The sequence below is a fragment of the Diplotaxodon limnothrissa genome, linkage group LG12, assembly GCF_057381915.1.
Source record: "Diplotaxodon limnothrissa isolate DT_005_m linkage group LG12, D_limnothrissa_male_GT1.1, whole genome shotgun sequence".
NCBI classification, from domain to species: Eukaryota; Metazoa; Chordata; class Actinopteri; order Cichliformes; family Cichlidae; genus Diplotaxodon; species Diplotaxodon limnothrissa.
Window position 1 is genome coordinate 21,016,367 of NC_140607.1, and position 21,799 is coordinate 21,038,165.

Below are 21,799 nucleotides of genomic sequence, written 5' to 3' on the forward strand. Positions count from 1 at the left end.
AGGTGAGCTGCATTCAGCGACAGACTTTAAGCCTGAAAGAAACCACCCAAAATCTGCACAAAGCCAAGCAACAGTAGCTTCAAAAGCTTTTCTCTGCATATGGATACTCATGCACAGCCAAGATACACTAATGAGCACTATATAGAGTTAAAGTTACATAAACAAATATGCTTTTCCACGCATGGTGGACAAATGATGTCTGCGTTAATTATATACAGAAGTGGTGCTAAATGTTTGAATAGGCTGAGCATTCAAGCAACCAGCAGTTCCTGATGTTGTTTGCAGCAGTCTTACCAACGGCCACCAAAGTTTTGCTCAGTGCACATCAAATAAACCACAGCGGCAAGCAAATGAGCATTACAGATGCAGTGAAGAACAGATTTGCTTTAGAGATTTGTTTCTGCAAAATGAAAATGTGCTCAATGCAAATCAGCAGCCACACAGAAACTAGTTAAGAATGTATGCATGCATGCAGAGGCGTGAAATAAAACAGCACTTCAGGCCTTTATGACATTACTGTTAAAATCAGACTTGGGTTTGTGTGTACATAGTTGTATTGCTACATCGCCTATTTTATTCACAAGATTGCTCAATATATCCTTAGATATGTGTGGGTGACATCCTCCTCACAAGTATATATGTAACCTCTGAGACAGTAGACCATATGCATAGATACTCCTGTGGCTTCCTTTGATTAAGAAACTAAGTAGTTGTAGCTGTATCATCATGACACATGTATGTCAGTTGAGTGGATAATGAGGAAAAAGTCCCCTTCTTTGATGTACTACTTTGTGTTATTCTCAGCACCACTCCTGTGACCAGTAGCAGCAGGCATATAATCAACTTTGATCTCCACTTCTTTTACTTAATCATTTTCTGTCTCACCCTCTCTCGCACACATACAGACCCACACAGAGACATGCACCCTCATTAAAATTAAACCAGATGTGATCCTCTTACTTTCTATTAGTAGTCTGCAAGTTCAAATTCAAAGTTAGATGTTGAAGTAACAGAAAACTTGTTTACGAGGAAGTGAAATTGCTAACATTTCAAGTTTCTTCTCAGGCTGTTATATTTTGAGCCAGTGGTTTTCCTGGAGCACCACACAAGCTAGCGCTACTCAAGAAAGGCAAGATAAGATCTGAAACACCTCAAGCAGGTGTATCAGTTGCTGGTTCACCTCATTTCCTGGCACATATAAATGTCTTAACACCTCCAAACATGAGTTAGACAGTGTCCCATCTTTGCCTCCATTGCCCATTCAGGCTTGCAAACACTTCCCCTTTGCTATGGATAGCCATTAATTTACTTCCCCTTGGGTCACACAGTCTATAGCTATTGATCAAACAGCCTCCCAGCGCTAATTTAGTGCCTGTGACACATTCTGTCATGAGGGAAGCAGGAAGGCAGTATTGATTAACATACAGTTCTGCTAGGACCACTGCTGCAGCACTCCATGGCAAGGGCATAATTAACTTCCCAAAGCTCTTAGAGCACTGCATTCAGCTCTGCTCTCCTTTGCCTCGAGTGTTTCTGCAGCTCAGTGCATTGACCACAGAGACAGTTATCAGGACCTCAGCTCACAGTGGAGTCATTAAATCTAAACATGTGTACTGGTGATACTCGTAGACAGTACAAAGAAGCCATTTACTCAGTTCCATACTAACATATGCACATAGTCCCATTAGTGCATAAAGATGTCTCACCAAATGATTGCTAAAAGCTAATAATTTTGTCACTGAGGTGATTATAACTATACAGATATATACACACACACACACACATATATATATACACATATATACACATATATATATGTGTGTATATATATGTATATATGTGTATATATGTGTATATATGTGTATATATGTGTGTATATATATATATCATTATGAGCACAAGTACAAATAACAAGTGCTGTATGCAGAGATTTCTCAAATCTCATCTCGCATTTTTTTTTTGCTGCTATGCTGCCCCCTAGTGACATTTGAGGTATTAATTCAGATAAACATTTGCACACTTCATGTTTTTACACAGACAGCACCCCAAAATCACAACATAGTACACATATGATTTTTTTTAAGGAGGGCTTTAAAAAATAAAAAATAAAAATAAGAATGAAACCTGATATATTCAGCACATCACAACACATGGCTGCCCATCAAATATAAGCAAGACTTAAAACATTTCTGAACAAAATTATCAATTATTATTATCAATATTTTTAAGTTATTACATTAAAAGAGTTTTGCAATTTTTATGCAGATCATATTAAAATTCCAATTAATAAAAACTGTAAACACTGACCTCTTGTGTTGACAGAATTTATATTTAATTTATAAAAACTTTGTAAAATGTATAAAACTACTGATAAAAGTCTTATCACCTTCTTTGTATTAGTTTAATTTCAGTTCATACGGTCCGTCATCATTACAGATTTGGTCTAAAAAGGCACTCTTTGAATAACTACCAAGGAATTCTGACATTCAGGCCTGTACTGCAGTGCACAAGCTTTTAGCCAATCTCATATGATGGCATCAGTGCAATATTGATGTGTGATTTACTTACCAAAAATATGTAATTTAATTTTTTCTACTTACAAAACAAGACAAAAAATTAACACCGTGATGTCACAGTCATTATCAGTGTTGCTGTTATTTATTTCATTTTTTAAAATTGTTCTCCCAAGTTCTGTCAATCAGGACGAAAAAGTGAACATTATAACTGACAAACCAAAATATTTTTAGCACAGAACGTCTCCAGAACACAGGACTGAACATAAGGTCATGACTGAGACCTCACAGAGTTAAATCAAGGCTTAAAGTTCCAGCACTGGCTGAACCATGTTAATTACATTTAGACTGTGCTCTAGAGACCCTGGATCAGACATTAAAAACTGTACTTTCCACTACAGTGCAATCTTAGAGATAAAGCTTAAAGATAAATTTCTAGTAAACGGAAATTTTTGGCTTCTCCTTCAAGAAAAAAATAGAAATAAAAGTCATAAATTATCAGCTGTTTTGGGGTCAAAACACAACCAACTTGAGTTACCAAATAAGTCCTTCCCCACTGAAGTTATTATAGACTTGTTACCTAGATTCTGTTTATAGCACTAGCTCAAAGGCCCCACTTATAACGTCTAAACTCTTGTGGGTTGCCAGCTTCAGTTTGGTTAAAAATATAATCAAACCTTCCTCTCATGGTTAGACCAGCTTATCCTTTATAGCAGAGGTAGGCAATACATTTTCTCAAGGGGCTACAGGAGTGGGACTGTGGATGGCCACACAAAATAATTGCAAAAAATGGCACGTTTCTGCAAAATGTCCACTTCAAACAGAGTGATATTTCTACTTTGGTTGTAGTTTAATACTTCATCTTCTTTTGTCTTGATCAGTAAGATTAATCTAGTCTGTTTTGGTCTTCTCAAGTGCATTAAAGTCAGGGTCAGTGGCTGACAGTTGAGTTAGACTTCTGTCTACAAACCCCTCTGAAACCCTAACACAATAACTTTACGTGTGCCTCGCTGGAAACGTGACTAGACTTGACATCAGCACAGCTGTTGTGACTGGCCTCTTCAGTGCTGTGAATTCCTCTGCATGTGCATTTTCTGCTGCTTTTTCACCGCATTTTTTTAATTTAAATGTGAAGGACTGCCTCATCAATGCCAAATGCAAGACCTGCATCTTAGAGCTCTGGAACGCCCTCGCCTTTCTTCATAAAACTAAAATTTCTGCTCTCAGGTCCTACATTTGTTTTAGCACTTTGCCCCGGCTGAGTCACCTGACAGCTGTGGTAGCCTATGTCACCTCTCCTCCAATAGTGCAACAAACTGTCAGTGATTCAGTACTCTTGCCCTGATGAAGTTAACTATTTGAGTTAAAATATCAACAAAATGGTTAATTTTTTGCAACATCTCTTGGTGTTGTTTAAGTCAGTGCTCACCAAAATATGTTGGTGCAAAATACCACCTCAGCTCCAGCCTATCCAAGCATGGAGTTACTCCATGTGCCACTGTCATAGTCCCTTTCATTCTGTGCAGTGCTGCCAGTTCAATTTAGTTACTGTGACTTTCAGGTATTTTGTTAGCACCCTTTTTTGTCCTTCAGTGTCTCTTGTGTCAAGTTAATCTTATTTCTCTGTCCAACGTGTCTTACTTCCTGTTTTATTTTGGTAGCTATTGCTCTCTGTGCTTTATATTAATTGTAGCTTTCCTCCAGTCTGTGTTCCCAACCTATACCTTCTGTATATATTTTTTCAGTCCTCCTATGACACATTACCTGTGTGAGCTGTGCGTTCCCTCACTCTGTATATTTCTTGCCTTTTGCATTCCCTGACTCACTCTTTGGAGTTTTTGACTTTGTACATTTTCCTGATCGACCTGCATTAAATACTCATTTTTAAGTTTGACTCCTACCTCCTGCATCTTGCATTTGGGTCCGCTTCTTTTTATTATTAGGAAATATTAGCGCAGCAACTCTCCAAACTTTGCTAAAAGGCTCAGATGTCTCTGCATCAGTCATGTGCTTGTATTTGCAAATGCTTTGTAAACCTTAAACACAGCAATATGCTCTCACCACCAACGCATGCAGCTTTACCTCTGACTTCAGTAAATAAATATTTACAAATCCAGGTCTCGTTAAAAAAAAACTATATTCTGCATCAAATATAATTTTTTAAAGAATATTCCTTTCAAAATAAAATTAACAAATTTTGTAAAAGAAAAAACTGTAAGCCATTCTCTGTTTGTTGGATGAAATGGGACAAACTGCGTGATTTATACTTTTTCACCTTTGAATCCTAAATTCTCCTTAAACTCTCACAGGCTCGACAGGGAGAACCAAGGGGTCAAATTTGGCCTGCAGACTATAGGATGTCCAGGTGTAACCTACTAATCCGCTGACCAGATCACATCTGTCACACATCTATAGAACCTGTATTTTTCTGCTTTCATATTTGTAGGAGGAATATGTCTGCTTCCTGTTCATTGGACCAAGCCTTTTCAAACCCATTTCTTTTGTTGATTTAAAATTAAGTATTAAGTATTCAACTCATAAATGTAGTGACCTAAAAGGCTAAAAGGCTGCATCTACGATAGATCCATTATACACTCTTTAACCCCACAGACTCACTGATGTATACAATGAACCTTACAGCATAATGAACCAATTGTTTTAAACAATTACTCGCTCCTCAGCCACTCCTACCCAAAATAAAATAATTTGAAAATTCATCTGGTGAACAAAGCCACAGATTTTAGTTGCATTCTTTGTAAAAGGTGCAATGGGTGACTTACTGTATGGTTTTGAAGTCGCCTACAGGTTAAGTGGCTCGAGTTGTTAATGTATAAATGCAGAGTTTGAGATAACAACAGCTCTTTGGATGTAACTGGGATTATAATAGAAATGGCCCAAAGTCTGCTTATTCCAGGCCTTGTATGTGGTCAATGTGTCAGAGGTGGCACCGAACTGAGTAATTTTTCAGACGCCAGGTTGTCAAGGTTTTGTTTTTCCGGCAGGTGAGCCATAACATTCAGGTCTATTGTCGGAGTCATAGCTGTTTTCAGTCTCTGGGGATTAAAGAAGGTAAGGTTTAAGCAATCATCAGTTTGAAAGTAATGTTCAAGCAAAGATTTAAATAAATAATCAGCAAAAGGACTATCCGTAATATCTGACTGTCACTGGAGCCACTAACCCATCACCGAACACTGCCCTTTTTATCAGCATGATTCAAAAGTCAATGGCCGTGTTTGTTCACAAACATTTTACCGCACTACTGTGAAAATGTGACACTAGTTCCCAGAAGATTAGGCAGACTGACTTTAGTCATGTTCTGATCCACCAGCAGGTCAACATTTGAACAAACATTTTAAAAAACAAATCTTTGATAATACATAAGTTTCTGTCACATCCAGGAACAAAGCAATGCCACTGGATTAGGTTTAAAGTTTGCTAATTAACATGCTAGAATAAAAAAAGTAAACATATCAAATAAATAAGCCAAAGTCTGTACAATCATATTTGCTTACCTGAAGAAGGGATCCTTTATTGTTATAGATCTCTTGTATTGCACCAAATGGGATCCATACTATAGAGACCAAAGAGACGCCCCAGCCCACCCATTCAGCCCACACTGGGTACTCGTACTTCCCATAGTGAGGAGGAGTGTACTGAATAATGCTGGAAACCAGTATGCACTATATAGAGAAATGAAGAACAGTCTTATTAACTACTTTACTGGTGGTTTTAGGTGCATTATTTAAACAGGACTCACCAGCACCAACATGGGGCAGAGCAGCAGCCAGCAGACTCGGAAGTAGATATTTGGACTTTTTCCTAGCATCCTCCTGATCATTAAGGAGATACGTGGGATACCTGAGAAAAAGAAAGAGTTTAATTATTTAACCCCTTCTTGCAAAGCGTTTTGGCAGGTGTCCACAAAAATATTAAAAATAACCCACAAAGCAAGCACAATCGAGCCAGATATGGCATGCCATCGCATAGACAGTGCCATCTATGCCAAGCCCAGCCCATATCTGGATGACATACATCTTATCATGCCAGAAGTCAACCAGCAGTGCCGGCTTGTTGCCAGATCTGGGCCAGACCTGCTTGCTATGTGGGTATGGCCTCCTCCATGTCTCCTGATGTACTGGCCTGTATCCTGGTAGCACCTCCATGCTCTGGACACTATGCTGACAGACAGAGCAAACCTTCTTGCCAAAGCTCGCATTGATGTCCCAGCCTGGATGAGCTGCACTACCTGAGCCAATTGTGTGGGTTGTAGACTCCGCCTCATGCTACCACTAGAGTGAAATCACCGCCAGCATTCAAAAGTGACCAAAACATCAGCCAGAAAGCATAGGTACTGAGAAGTGGTCAGTGGTCACCACCTGCAGAACCACTCCTTTATTGGGAATGTCTTATGCTAATTGCCTATAATTTCTATTCCATTTGCACAACAGCATGTGAAATTGATTGTCAGTCAGTGCTGCTTCCTAAGTGGACAGTTTGATTTCACAAAAGTGTGATTGACTTGGAGTTACATTGTGTTGTTTAAGTGTTCCCCTTATTTTTTTTAAACATAAACGAAAAAGTGAACTTCATGTGAATTTTACCAAAGATCCAACAGATGGCAACAACCTCAAAGAAAGCCAAGAACACAAGAGAAACCACAGCAGTGTAGTGGTCCATCAGCTGAAACACGTAGATACCTCCCTGTAAGTAAAAGACAGACCTACATGACAAAACAGTGACTCTTACCACATCCCCAAATGTGTTTCCCTGAGAAGTGTCTTACATACTGTACCTTGGTAATGTGAGGAATCCCCAGTACAAAGCAAACAAAGCACACAGCCAGGACCAGCAGCTCTTCTCTCTTCAGGAACGGCAGAACTTTGACTCCAAATTCATCCTTTATGTATGTCACAGCTACCTCAACTGTGCCAAACTGCAGAACAAAAGATTTAATACAAACTTAATGGTTATCTGCAGACCTTGGAGTTTTAAATCATAATCACAGTCATTCAGATGTCGTACATATTTCTCCTTGTTTAGCCTGTCTGTCTTACTGTCTGTGTTGTGAGTGGCAGATATGGCAATACTCAGCCCTCAGTTCTCTAGCACTCAGCCTACCAGCTCAACTCAGACAGACGAGCATTCTCCAGGCTTCTCAGCCTGCATGCTCTATCTCTCTTGATCCATCTTAGCTTCATCTTAACACTTGTATATTTACATTCAAGCCTTTTATATTAAAGCAAAAGTAGTATGGTAATAAAATATCCAAACAGTAAAGGCAAACCACAGTGAGGGTAAGAGACCTCTTTTGATACAAGTGTGCAAATGTTTCCTTTATATTCAAAAGTGCAAAAGCTAAAGTTTGATGTAAAAAATTAAGTGTACAGCGCTGCAGATGTTTAGATGTTTACCTGACTGTCCACGCCCAGACACAACAGCATGATAAAGAAAAGTGGGGCCCATAGCTGAAAGACTGGCATGGTTGAAAGAACTTCAGGGTACACAACAAACACCAAACCAGCACCTGAAATATAACACAACAGAGGACTTGTTGCTATTTTACAATGCAGACATATACAAATGCAGGATATCCGTTGCTATTCCAGCTTAAGTTGGCTGTGCTGTACTGAGCTGTACTTTAAATGTGTGTTATTTGGAGCATATTTTGAGTTCTGTTAAAATATAAACTGGGATCCATTCAGTGACATGCACATATTTCTTTGCTTGGCAAGAGTTATGAGATAAATATTTAGCTTAGCTCAGTTTATAGTGAAGTAAAGGGCTCAGACATGTTTAAGATAACCCTAACTAAAGTGTAACAAAGCACAACAAGGTCCTTCATTCATGACATGAGCTCCTGAACTCCCTGGAATCATATAGCTAGACAATAAGATTTCGCCTGCACGTAGAAATTAGCGGCAGCTTAAAGAAGCACACTGCAAGACTGTAGTTGGAGACTCGGGAGGACGAGAGAACAAAACTAGTGTACAGTGAAAAAATATTTGCCCCCTCTCTGATTCTTAATATGTCACTTATTTGCAACACTTGAATGTTTCAGATCATCCAATACGTTTAAACATTTGACAAAGATAACCCAACCCAAGGAGTGAGCCCAACTCCTGAAAAACATCCCCACACCGCAATCCACTAACCTTTACACTTGGCACAATGCATTCAGTCAAGTACCGTTGTCCTGGCAACCATCGAACCCAAACTCGTCCATCAGAAACGCAAAAGCGTGATTTGTGACTCAAGCGAACATGTCTCCACTACTCTAGAGTCGAGTGGTGCTGTGCTTTACACCACGTGGGCTAAAGCTCAGGAGGTAGCACAAGTCACCTACTGACCAGAAGGTTGGTGGTTCGATCTCCATCTGCTCCAGTTTCCATGCCAAAGATACTAACCCCATGTTGCTCTATGAATGTGTATGTGTGTTAGATAAAAAGCCCTTACATAGAAAAACCCATTTCATTGCCCCGTAGTTCTGTAGCGATGGAAAGTTAGCGACCCATTCTTTCAGTCGTGTTTGTAAAAGCAGTCTGAATGCCTAGGTGCTCGGAAGTTATTGGAATTCAATGATTTGGATGGGTGAGTGAATACTTTTGGTAATATAGTGTATCTAACCAGCACAAACTGCAATCAAGCATTCTTGTCTAAGGGGCACTTATTAAAAATTACAATTTGTGAAGAAAGTTCAACCAATTAAGAGCAAAGTGATTTTTCAAAGTGAATCAGACCTAACATCTGTTGACAGCTGACAGGAACAATTTGACACTGAGATCAGAGGATTTTATCTGAACACACGCAATCTGTCTTTAATAACTCACTGCTTGACTGCTGATGCTTAAATGTTGCTTAAACACTTAACAACACTTAACTAAATTCAACTACACTCTCTCACACAGGCATGTATACACAAGTTATGTACTCAAAAAGGGCACTTGAAAGATTTAGTACTGTTCATTAAGCTGAGAAAGTCTTGCAGTTTCGACTATAGTATGAAAACTGAATTTGCCACAGTGCAGTTAGATTACTCTACTTACAGCAACAGACACACAATTGTTTGTACAGGCAGTTGATGAATAGTACTCCTTATAGTGAATACAGTGAATTTTCCTTATATAATTAGTCGGGAGCCACTTTAGGAAACTGCATCCAGATGTGCACATCCTGAAATATGCCTTTATTTTCCATGGAAAGAAGAGACATGTTCCAAGGACAAGGAAAACAAACATCAGCTCTTAAAACAAGCCTGGGATCTGTCTCCAGTCTTGAACTATGATGATCTATCTCTCTTCTTTTTAAAGTCCTCAAGATAAAACAAAGCTACAAGTCTGATGTTGTTTTCAGCGACTCACCATCTGTAGCTATGTTGTCCACTGGGAGGTTATGTATATGAGACATGTAACCGACAGCTGAGAAGATCACGAAGCCAGCCAGGATACTAGTGAAAGAGTTGGCCACTGATACAATCAATGCATCCCTGGTAAAGAAAAAGGACAATGTCTGTGAAATGTAGTTTATTGCTCTTGTGTTATTGTCAAGCTCGCACTTTATCAGAAATGTCTGAGACCTTCAGTGGTGCACATGCAGCATTAGCACCCCAGGATCTTTAACAGCAAAGCAAATTTTGAAAGAAAATACAATTTGTTCCATAAATAATTTAACTTTGTTCCCCACCTGCTGTGAGCAAAACAGCTATATAACCACATGCCCTCAAATCACAGGCAACCAAGACCACTGCTGTTCATCAAGGAAACTGTCAAGTTTACAGTAACATGCTGTGTCTGTATTAACTACAAGAAAGAGGGTGATACAGCATCTTTTAATTTACTGTGTATTGAAGTCAAGTGAACCCACACTGTTCTTTTTCAGCATTTTGTGTCCATCTTATTAAAAAATGACTGCTTTTTCCACTCTGTTTGAGCTTTTTTTAGACAGAGTGTTATGAATGCTTACCTGAGAATGTTGTTGTTGAACTTGTTGTAACTTGCCATTGAAATCATCGAGCCAAATGCTATTCCAAGTGAGTTAAACACCTGGGCAGCTGCATTAAGCCAAACCTGTGATATAGACAGAGGAGAGCCGAAGATTGATACGAGTATGGTTTCATTTGATTTGGATTTGAAGGCCATGGAAATGTATTTTCTTTATAAGCATCTTCCTGCAGAGGTGAACAGTCTTGAGTGAAATCAGATGAGAAATCTATACGTTGTGATTTTCAGCGAACAAAGTCATGTCAAACATCTTTGTACACTGCCTGCAGTTTAGGAGCTATTGTTGCTAATAACTAATTACAAACAATGAAACTAACCATAATACCCATTAACATGTGACCTGTTGTGGTGGTCTGTGGTGGCCTGCACTGGGGCGCTGGCAGCAGGACCCCTGATTGTTGTCTGTATGATGGACGTAGTGAAGGAGGACATGCAGAGGATTGGTGTGACAGAGGAAGATACTACAGATAAGGTGAGATAGAGGCAGATGATCCTTAAAGGACCCAGTCAAAAGAAAGAGAAGAAGAGGTATTTGTCATGGTCTTCCTATCCTCACTGATTTTCTGCCAAGATTTGTTTCTTTTTCTCTCTCTCCCAATTCTACTTTTTCTGCATAATCCATCATACAACATGTAATCAAATGGAAAAGTCTGTTTTTAAAACTTGTTTTATTAGTTTAAATTTTTTAACTTTATGCATCAAGCAAAAATGTTATTATATGCAACATTCTCTGACTGGAAGAAATTTGTTTAACATTTAAACCTATTTAAACCTATTTTCTGCACATTCCAGCACACAAAATAAAATATTTTTTGTGTTAACACTTTTGTCACTTTTTATGGAATCAAACTTAAAGTAAGGTCAGTACTTCCACGCTTTAAACGCTGCACGCTCATACTCTCTCCTGCACTCGATATATTATCCATTGTTGATCTGCACACAGCTGTTGTCAGGAAGGTAGCACTCGCTTACATCACTGTCATGAGACATTCTCGCAAAAAACTCACGGTTTTAGTAACGCAGTAACGCAGCGTTCCTACGGGAAAGTAACGGTAATCTAATTGCAATAGTAATCCCTTATTTTACTCGTTACTTGAAAAAAGTAATCGGATTACAGTAACATGTCGCCCATCTCTGGTGGTGAGCCAGTCTGTCTGAGAGTGTTTGCTTTTAAAAATACATATTTTCTCTTCTTACAGTCATGTGAAAAACAAGGATTTCACAGGAATAACTACACCTATGATTCAATAGCTTGAAGCATCTTTAGCAGCGATAACTGAAGTAATTGTTTTCTTTTATCAATTTCTCACATCATTGTTGCAGAATTTTTAACAATTATCATGTTAAGGAAAGACTATAGAGTTGTAGTTCTTTGGGTATTTTTTTGCAGCAGTTTCTACTAGAGATGGACCGATCCGTCTGATACTGACCTAAATTACTGGATCGGATATCGGAGAGAAATAAAAAATGTAATCGATCCATTAAATATCAAAAAAGCACTTCACAAAACTTGTGACATGGCATATCTCGGCTCATAACCGTAGCACGTCGGAGCAGTGTGCCTCACGTGATAGAGCGGCTGTGGCGTGCGAGACCTGCCTCTCTCTCTCCCTCCCTCTCCTGCTGCTACTTCAATCATGAAACTGATTAATGATCAGCTGATCGGCTTTTCTGTCGTGAATCCGTCTCTCTTGTTTGTTTATCGCCCACTTCGCACCAGAAAGAGGAAACCAGAGGCTGAACAACAGCAGCACGTTTAAGCTTGATAATCTGTTGTTAGAATTTATTTAATATTACTTTCTACACCAGGATCGTTTTTCTACTTAGCTGACGGCTGGTAACTGTGCAGCAAAGTTTAGCCAGGGGGGCCGATAGGGCATTAACAGGGAAAAGGGTGCACAAAGACATACTTTTCTTTCTTATTCTCATTTAAAATGTCTAGCTTTTAATAAATAATTATCTGAATTATTCTCCTTTAAAATGTCTCGCTTTTAATAAATAATTATCCGAATCTTACACCCAAAGTTTTAATCTGATGTAAAATGTATAGAAGTCCATTACTGTATATAGTAACTATTAAGTCTAATATACCCTAGTAAGCTATAGTACTTTTTCCTTTGGGAAGGTACCATCTGTGCAGTCTGCAATTCTTTTGAAGAAAGATGTTGAATCTATTTAATTATTCTTGAAAAATAATTGATTTCTGTGCATTTTTTTTTTCACACTGCATCAAATTAAAGTTGATTATGTTGATTAAGCATCATGAGGTGGAGGGTGGTTCCCTATTTTTTTTTTTTTTTGCTGGGAGTTTGCAACCCTATTAGTTAGGTTGCTTATTCTTTAAAATACCAGAATAGGGAGGATGGAGTAGGTTTAAGTTTATTAGATTGATCAGTTTTGCTGAACTATGAAATATTTTGGGTGCAGTGTATTTTTTGCATACAGGTATAACAGAATAGCTTTAGTGTTTGTTTGTTTTTAAACTTGCGTATGAACTTATAAGAAATGCAGCAAGATATTAAAAAAACTTTTATTGATTAAAAACACACTATATCGGATTCATATCGGTATCGGCCGATATCCAAATTTATGATATTGGTATCGAACATAAAAAAGTGGTATCGTGCCATCTCTAGTTTCTACATGCTTTTCTTTTCAAATCACTGTATGTGGCCAAGGAACAATCTCAACAATCTCAACGTTTAAAGAGTCCATGGCTGAAATAACCTTTTCAGGTCGGGTCTGGCATGCTTTAAGATTGACCCTTGAACAGACACAAGTTAAAAGCCTACTCTTTCAAAAGGGACACTTCAAGCTTCAAAGAAAGAAAAAGGTGACCTGATTTGTTTTTGTACGCAGACCAGTACAAACTAGTACAAATTGGGTTTTGGTACCAATGTTTAACCAACATCCCAGAGATAAGTAGTCTCACCTTCACTTCAAACAGTTTGCTCCACACCGGTGTGACAAAATAGAGGATACCATTCTTGGCTCCAGGAAGCTGCACATTGTTGATGAGCAGGGCAAACAGGATGAAGTATGGAAACACAGCAGTGAAATATACTACCTATAGAAAAAATGGCAAAAAAACCAAATGGTGAATGTCAACTTGAAATCCCCCTAAAAAAAACCTTCATCACAATCACCATGACACAGCAAAAGTCATTTTTCTCACCTTTCCTGTGGATTTAACTCCTTTAAATATACATAAGTACACAATAACCCAAGCAAAGACAAGACACCCAAAGAGTTCCCAACGAAGACCACCTAATTCTTCAATACCGCGAGTCTTTTCCAGAAGTCTGTTTCTGTGAAAAGGAAAGAAAAACATGCGACTAAAGTATCTTCAAATACCCAGAAAATTCGAGATAACTGCGATTAGAACATATTAGTAAAGCCTGACCAGCATGCAGTACAATGCACTCACAGAGAGAAGAAAAAACTACAAAACATTTTGAGTTAAACAACAAAAACTGCTTTAAATTTGGTCAAAGACACTTTGCTAATGACTAATGACGGTTTTCAGTAACTTTAAGAAGAAGAACACAACATGATTTGAGCGAGCACTGCTTATACAGCACAAAAGTGCCATACAGAGTGAGCTGCAAGGAAGTGATGTCTTCTCACTCAAAGAACTGTTGGCTAGCAGACTGCAGGTGGGTATCATTGCCAGGAAAGCCACTCGAACAATTTCCAACAGCATTCCAGGTGTTGTTGCAGGACTTCCAGGGCAGAGTCTCCATTCCGAAGGAGTTGAATAAATAGTAAAGTGCCCAGCTCATGAGCACATTATAATAGGTGCAGAAAACGAAGGAGATAACAACTGTGGCCAGACCAACACCTGCAGAGTGACACGTGGGGATAAAGAGAGTAGTGAGAGACAGCTCTACAGGAGTCGTGCCAACTGTGGGAAAGAAGCTGTACGCGTTGCTTTATTCTCATACCCAAAGCATTACTGAGTGCCATATACTTGGGCCTGATAACAATGGCATATATCTTTTGTAGAACAACCAGAGAAGAGCCAGTATCATTAATAACCTCTGCCCAGTTTCCCCAATACACAGCCACAGACGAGACAAATTCCTGGGGCCTTTGAGTAGAAATTACGCCTTGTTGTTCAGCAGGTGAATATAAAAGACTACTGAGTGAGGTGAGATCAAAGCCATTCAGCAGATGTAAATTATTCAGTCTTTTAACACCTGTGGTTCTGAGCTGCGTGTCAGGTTTCAGACTGGGGCAAGTATATGTGTAAATACCAAATGCAAGTTTCAGCCTCCTCCTCAGGGAATTCAGAACAATGACTCGGTTAAAGAGCTCCCATCTGGAAGAGGTATACAGGGTCATTAATTAGCTGAAATATCAGCCCTTTTAAATACAACAAAAAAATCTGTTCATTTGCTGAGTCAGACCGTTTTATGTGTCGAGATCAATGGTTAGAAGACTATGCTGCCATCTTTCAGAATACACTTATTTGTGCGCTTTGGGAAAGTCACTTAAATGACAGCTAAAAGTCTGTAATTTAACACTTGTACAGTTGCTTTTCTTCATTTTCTAGTCTGTTTCCTAAATAGAGACTGTTGGTCATCTAAGCAAAGGTACTGAGGATTAAGAGACACAGTTTTGCACCTTGAGATTTCCAACTTTTGCACTTTTTTTGTCTGCCAGTTGTTTTTTTATGGACTTTTTGTGAATTTCTGCTGTTTATGTAAGATTAAACATTCACTGGAGTATTTTTTAACACTTGTGTCTGTACTTCTACTTAAGTAAAGAAAGCCTGTATTTCTGCCACCTCTGCACAGCTGCTGCTCATTGTCGAAAGGCTGGAATGCCACGCGCCACAGATCCATGTCTGTAAAATATACATGTCTCCATGTAGTAAAATGTGGAGGGGGAGGCAGCTGAATAACAGCTCTGAGCAAAGGAAAACCCTCTAATCTCCAGGATCAGTGCAAACCACTGCTTAGTAAGTGAGCTCTACTTCCTTTTGTTATCACCTGTTTGCCTCTTTCACACTAAATATTATTTCATATTATATTATTTCACACTGCCAAAAAATCTGAAACAGTTCAACTAAAGAAAAGCAAGGCAGAGTAATTAAAGTATTGCTAGGATTAAGGATTAGTGGATAACTCAGACATGGGTATATTTGCTATATTTGTGGGAAGCTGGGAAGCTGCATCATGGATCACAGGTACATGACAGTAAACTGCACTCAAATTGCACAGGTGAGTCATTCAGAAGAATATACAAAAAAAAGACTACCTGCTTTGGGCCCCTGTTTAGCACAGAGCATTAACCACGAAGAAATGAGCGATAAATCAAGTGAAGGACCCAAACGTTTTGACCGGGTAGATAATCTCTGTCCTTAAGGAGATAAGAAAACTATGGAGAAAAATCCTCAAGTTAGAACAAGAGAGAAAGCATTGTCATTTCACACCCACAAGTAGAGATTGTTGATGGCTGGTCTCTTGTTTGATTTAGAGGGATTTGGACAGACTGTTGGTCCTCTCAGAGTCCATACTTTTCATTTTCTGGAGATGTAAAACTGTGGGAATGTCTCAGCTTCTATATTTTTTTTTAACAACAATCGAACTTTAAGGAATATACTGATCCACTTTATTGGCCTTTTTAATGAACTAATGCAGACTCAGAGAGAACATCTTCAGTCGCTCGTGATTGACTTAATTATCACGGATTTTACTGACGTCAACTTGATGGTTTGAAAGGTTCAATCATACCTCACAAAAGTTAAAATACATGCAGTCACAGAAGTTGAAAATTTGGCTAAACAAGTTCTCATCCATCAACATGAAAAAATATGAAAGAAAATAAAGCAGGATTTATTCAAACCAAAGCATTAAGATAAGATAAGATAACCTTTATTAGTCCCACACGTGGGAAATTTGTTAAGACACCTGCATGCCTTCACCGTGGCTAAATATGGATAAATAATATTTATCTGAGATCCTTTTTTTACTTTACACTGAATGGTAATGTGGGCTTCATGGCTGGAGGAAAGCAGAAAATCCACACATGAGGTCTGTCATGTTTTACATAAATTATTCCCGTTTTTCATGATTGTCAAGTTTTTAAAAAAAACTTGCTTCTGTCAGGGTGTGGCAAGATTTCAAACCATCTCACTCTCATACATGGGTTGACTGCACTTTGTGCTTGGTTGTCTTTATAAAGTGTGTTGCTGTTTGTGTTTCTTAACCCCTTTGCAGCTTTAACTCATCCTTGGCTGAAGACTTTTCTTTTTTCCATTTCTGTGTCGTCTGATTCATATGCTATGTTTTAATGTTGACAGCAATTATCTTTGAAATAAACACAGATATAATCTTGTGTTTTCATTGTGCTACAAATTTTAAATACATCAAGCTTGTCTGACCTCTTCTACAGTTACCTGGGTTGGTAGGGCAGTCCATTTTAGAACTCACTGTTTAGACTCTGTATTGATCAGCTGGAGTTTCTGGTGCTGTTGGCTAATAATTAAATATTTGTCTGCAAATATATGAGTTGGACTCTTGGTTTTGGATTTTGAAATCTATTATAAATGCATACGAAGAAAAAACGTGTTTTAAAGGTGGTCCAACAACAAAAATAAATAAGTCCTGGATAGTAACTTACCTTTCAACAAGGGACAGATTTTGGCGAAAGCATGCACAGGCCCTAAACGAGTATACTGCCCAACAGTAAACTCCATGAAGAGCAGAGGAATGCCACACACGAGCACCATGGTAAGATAAGGAATCAGGAAGGCACCTGAAGAAAACAGAATTTAGCAGGTTTACAGCTCTTCTGAATAAACCAGCTGCAGAAAATTCCAAATAAATACTGCTGCCAATGTCCAGATGACAATTGTAAGCTCACAGTGATTGTTTTATAGTAGTCATATATTTATAATAACTAAGTAAGTAACTGCTGAATATCCTCTTTAACAAAATCTAGACAGCTTCTACGCTGTTTAGAAGTTAGTGTTTGTTCCTTTGCTTGCTTGTTTTGCTGATCATTTATGGTCGGTGGTTCGATCCCAGGCTGCCTCCTTGCTGCATGCCAAATATCCTTGGGCAAGATACTAACCCCATGTTTGCCTACTGGTGGTGGTCAGAGGGCCTGGTGGCGCCAGTGTCCGGCAGCCTCGCCTCTGTCAGTGCGCCCCAGGGCAGCTGTGGCTACAATGTAGCTTGCCATCACCAGTGTGTGAATGTGTGTGTGAATGGGTGAATGACTGAATGTAGTGTAAAGCGCTTTGGGGTCCTTTGTCATGGTCCTGGGTCGGTGACCCAGCGCTTTAAGTTTATTATTATCATTTTCCAGTTCATCATGATTATTATTGTTGTTTGAGTTCTACGTGTTATATTCGGTCTGTATCTCTGTCTATGGTGTCACCCCGTCTGTTTGTGAATCTGTTTAGTTCAGCGTCTTGTCTGGTGTCCTGTTTTATTGTGAAGGTCTGTGTCATATGTGAGTGTGTTCAGTTTACGTTTCCCCTGTCTCGTCAGCTGTGATTTCTCCCAGGTGTGTTCCCCTCCTGTCTCTCATCCCTTGATTACTGCCGTCTGTGTATTTAAGCCCTGTGTTTCTCTGTGTCAGTGTCGCGTCGTTAACGTCTGTTCACCCTCAACTTGCTGTGTGTTCATGATTTCCAGTCCTCCTGCATCTCAGTTTAGAGTTTTGTTTGCTTTTGTGAGTTTTATTTTATGTTGAAGTTTTGTTCCAGCAATAAAGCTGCATTTTCAGTTGAAACCTCGTTTCCTAAGAGTCCTGCACCTTGGGTCCACCACTCCTGCCTGCCTGCCACACAGCCAACCATGACATCCTTAAGGACTAGAAAAGCGCTATACAAATGCAGGCCATTTACCATTTTACCATTTATGCAACAGAGTACAATTTCCACTAGAGGCAGAATTTGCTTGTATAATTTTTTTGTGATGATTATCAAAAAGCATACAGCTGATGCTCAGTTTCTATTTCCTAAATGCTGGTGTCAAATATTTTATTATTATGATAAATGATTATGATATTTTATACCAGAGCAATGTCATTTCAGCCCCAGATTTGAACGTTTCTGTCACTGTGCTTAAGGAACCCACGCACATGCATGTGCCACTTTTCAAATATGTGCATGAGGAAAAATAGCAGGAGCTGTAATTGCGGGTGTAAAAGTTTGAACAAAGTGTATCTGAGCATTATTGACGAAATAATGATGAAAAAAAAAGCATAACTGAAAACATAACTAAAAGTAAATCTGAAATGTACAGAAAATGTATTTCTTTTATGTTTGTGCCCATTTCTACTTATTTATTGAAGTAAGTATGAAATATTAAAGTCACTAAGAGTTAAACCCTTTTTATTGTCTTTGCATTTTCTCATTCAATTTTATATTACCAGTTATTTTGAAACAAATAAAAAAAATCCATAAAAAACAAATCAGTAAATAACTAAATAACCCTTGCTGACCACTTCAATGTTAATCTACTGTTTAACAGACTACACAGTCACTGTTACATAACTGAAGAATCACGATAAATGATGGAGTGCAGGTAACCAATCATATCATATGATGATTGTTAGGTATTTTAGTACCATGGGAGCATTTACTGGATATTGTTTTATAGTGACATTATACAGGAAAACTCTGTCATTCAATAAGGCCCCTTTGTTTTAGTTATTTTTCTCTTTGACCCAAGAATTGATGTGTGAGAATCACAGGCTGGTACAAGGTTGAAATACCACAGAGATCACTCCCTCAGCTACATTAGTTTCTAAATCTCTTAGGAGACGCCTGTTGAAGGCCAGATGGTTTGTTTCAGAATTCACTAATGAAAGAACTCTTTATTTCGTGCCTTGAAAATATGTCGCTGAGATAATCATAATTGTAGCTGAACTGAAACTATACAAAGGGTGCTTCTTCACCCAAGGGCAGGAAGACGCTCCCTTATCTTGGTCTGTACTGGTTTAAACTGAGAATCTGCTGACTCGTGAATTTTTCCCTCTATATAAACTGTTGTACTTGAGAATAAAGTTGAGTCGATTTGGGAAGACAACCTGAAGCAGTCTCTGTTTTCTTGTTCTCCCAAGCTGCTCCCGAGCTCGTACTAACACGCTGAATGGCATGCTTGAATGTTACTTGAGAATATATTTGACTGTGTTACAGATTAAGGGACAATCTCTGCTGATAGACGCCCACGCCTCGGAGGAAGCCGATCCACGGATTAGGCCCTGGAAGCCGTTTCCTTCAATGATGATTTTTTTCAGTCCCGCCATGCAGAAGCCTAATAAACTTAAAAAAAAAAAAAAAAAAAAACAGTAGCTGCTGCTATGTTTACGGTCTGCTTTGTGCTCCGTGTCTTTAGCACTCTTACCTCCACCGCTGTTGTAGCACAGGTACGGGAATCTCCAAACATTACCGAGTCCCACGGCGTAACCCACCGTGGACAGGATGAACTCCAGCCGGCCGCTCCATGTGGGTCTCTGAGCCTCTGCGGTCATCTCGAGATCTGCAGTACCTGATTCCCTGCTATCAGAGGTTTCCCGTGAGTTCTCCACACCAAAATCCATTGTAGCTTAGTGATGAAGGTAAAGAGGGTTTTATTAAATCAAGATGATTCGTGCTTTAATTTGTAACAACAAATAAGTTGACTAGATTTGGTGGAGTGATGTAAAGACAAGAGAAAAATGAACTTCTAGAGGGTCTGAACCAAAGATGTCTGAGGATAAAAGGGGATGATATGCGCTACCAAGACAGCAACGACATCCCAACAAGGACTCCTAACCCAGACAGGTGTCATGTATGTTAAGGCAAAGCCCACTCCTTGTGTAAGCCTGCCTTTTCACCCTTTTGCCGGTGTTGCACAACACCTGGCTACTGTCAAACAAGTGTGGGTGTTTTGGATTGGCCCGTTCCCTTTCTTTCCAAAATAAAGGTCCAGAATCCCACCCTTTTCGTAATTGACAGACACATAAAAAGAACCATTAACGAAGTCTTCTGGCTGGTATCAGCACAAAATAAATATGAATGTGATTCAAAATATTCCACATCAAATGAGGAGAAAGTTTTAAACAGGGAAAAAAGAACAAGCTGCCACCCACGTGGAGTACACTAGCCCAGACAGTGTGTCACAGATTAGTAGGCAGAGGACTCACTCGCAGGACTCTGAAGTTTAGAGAGAAGGTGAGGGTTTATTTGCAATGTGGAACAGATAACGCGGGGCTCCAGGGAGTAGGGCGGGGTCCGAAGGGAAGGTCCAAGACGGGGGTACACACTCGCTCTTCTTCAACTTGATCCGTAACTCACTCCAAATGTCCACACCAAAAAGCTCACGCTCACTCACACACATCCACAGAAATCCAGACGGCAGGGAAGACGGGCAGGGAGTCTAGAAGGCCTGTACACAGAGGGAAAAAAAAAAAACCAATGTCAGGAGGAAACGCTAGGAGATCAAAGTGAACAATTTCATGGGCTAGGCTACACTGACGCTAGGTAGTGTGACGATCCAGTGAGGAAGCAGCCTCTCTTGCCATCTTAAGTAGTCTGCCAGGATCAGTGTGAATGAGCCACAGGTGCGTGTTCAGGGCGGGTTCAGAGGCGGGGAATCAAGGTCCAGTTCCGCCCTGGTGGGAGAGGCTAAGACAAAAAATACACACACCACGACCTCTCCAGATCTTGAGAACCATGACACAGTGGTAGATCGTCTTGCATCCCTCTTTTATTTTGAAAGGAACCCGTTAACTCTATTCCTGCTCCCGCTCCGCTTTACTGGCCTAATGCGAGTTTGAATCGTATGAATAGATCACTGGCTTTGTTCGGAGTAATATTTACCATGTAGACCAGTTTCCTTTACTGGCATAGGGAAAAACTCATAAAGAGGGATTACTCTAGCCAATATAAAGTTGAATTGAAGGTTCTTTTAAAGTGGTTTTATTTATGATCCTTTCTGCTCTTTTTACAAAATCTATATTGGATGAGTGTGTGCAGAGTTTTATTGCTTAAAAGCAAATACACTATTCTACTCTGTTCTATAGGGTTTATGTTCCGTAAACGTGTGCCACAAGCTGGTTGAACCGCAGACTGACCCGAAGACTAATTTAGCTGTCAAGTAGCAGCCAATCAGAACGCTCCCTGCTTGCACGAGGAGACTGTTGGTGGTTGTTGGGAAAAGGGAATGGAAAGAGAGCATTGAAGGACTGTAGCATTGATTTATTCCTCAAAGATGACGGTGTGCTTTTGTATGTGTATGCGTGTGTGTACATGTATGCAAGCATGCATGTTGGTAACCAGTAAGCAAA

The 21,799-nt window shown here is 39.3% G+C and overlaps 1 protein-coding gene across 1 annotated transcript; it reads right to left on the reverse strand.

The window, feature by feature from the left end:
• Positions 1–2,389: 2,389 nt before the first annotated feature.
• LOC146621259 (sodium- and chloride-dependent GABA transporter ine) lies at positions 2,390–20,299 on the reverse strand. The gene is made up of 13 exons (XM_085367301.1): positions 19,876–20,299; positions 17,138–17,272; positions 14,138–14,351; positions 13,686–13,818; positions 13,443–13,577; positions 10,473–10,576; positions 9,872–9,996; positions 7,925–8,037; positions 7,306–7,446; positions 7,115–7,214; positions 6,271–6,371; positions 6,026–6,193; positions 2,390–5,566 (listed from the first exon to the last, which is right to left on the reverse strand). The coding sequence occupies exons 1-13, from the start codon at positions 20,069–20,071 to the stop codon at positions 5,441–5,443; spliced, it is 1,791 nt and encodes a 596-aa protein (XP_085223427.1). The 5' UTR covers positions 20,072–20,299; the 3' UTR covers positions 2,390–5,440.
• Between the last annotated feature and the right edge of the window lie 1,500 nt (positions 20,300–21,799).

Coding starts and splice junctions, on each gene's coding strand:
- LOC146621259 (XM_085367301.1), bottom strand. CDS start 20,071: ATGGATTTTGGTGTGGAGAACTCACGGGAAACCTCTGATAGCAGGGAA. Junction 8,038..9,871: donor GGACAACATAGCTACAGATG/GTGAGTCGCTGA, acceptor GTTATATTTCAG/GTGCTGGTTTGGTGTTTGTT. Junction 6,372..7,114: donor TGCCATCTGTTGGATCTTTG/GTAAAATTCACA, acceptor TCTTTTTCTCAG/GTATCCCACGTATCTCCTTA.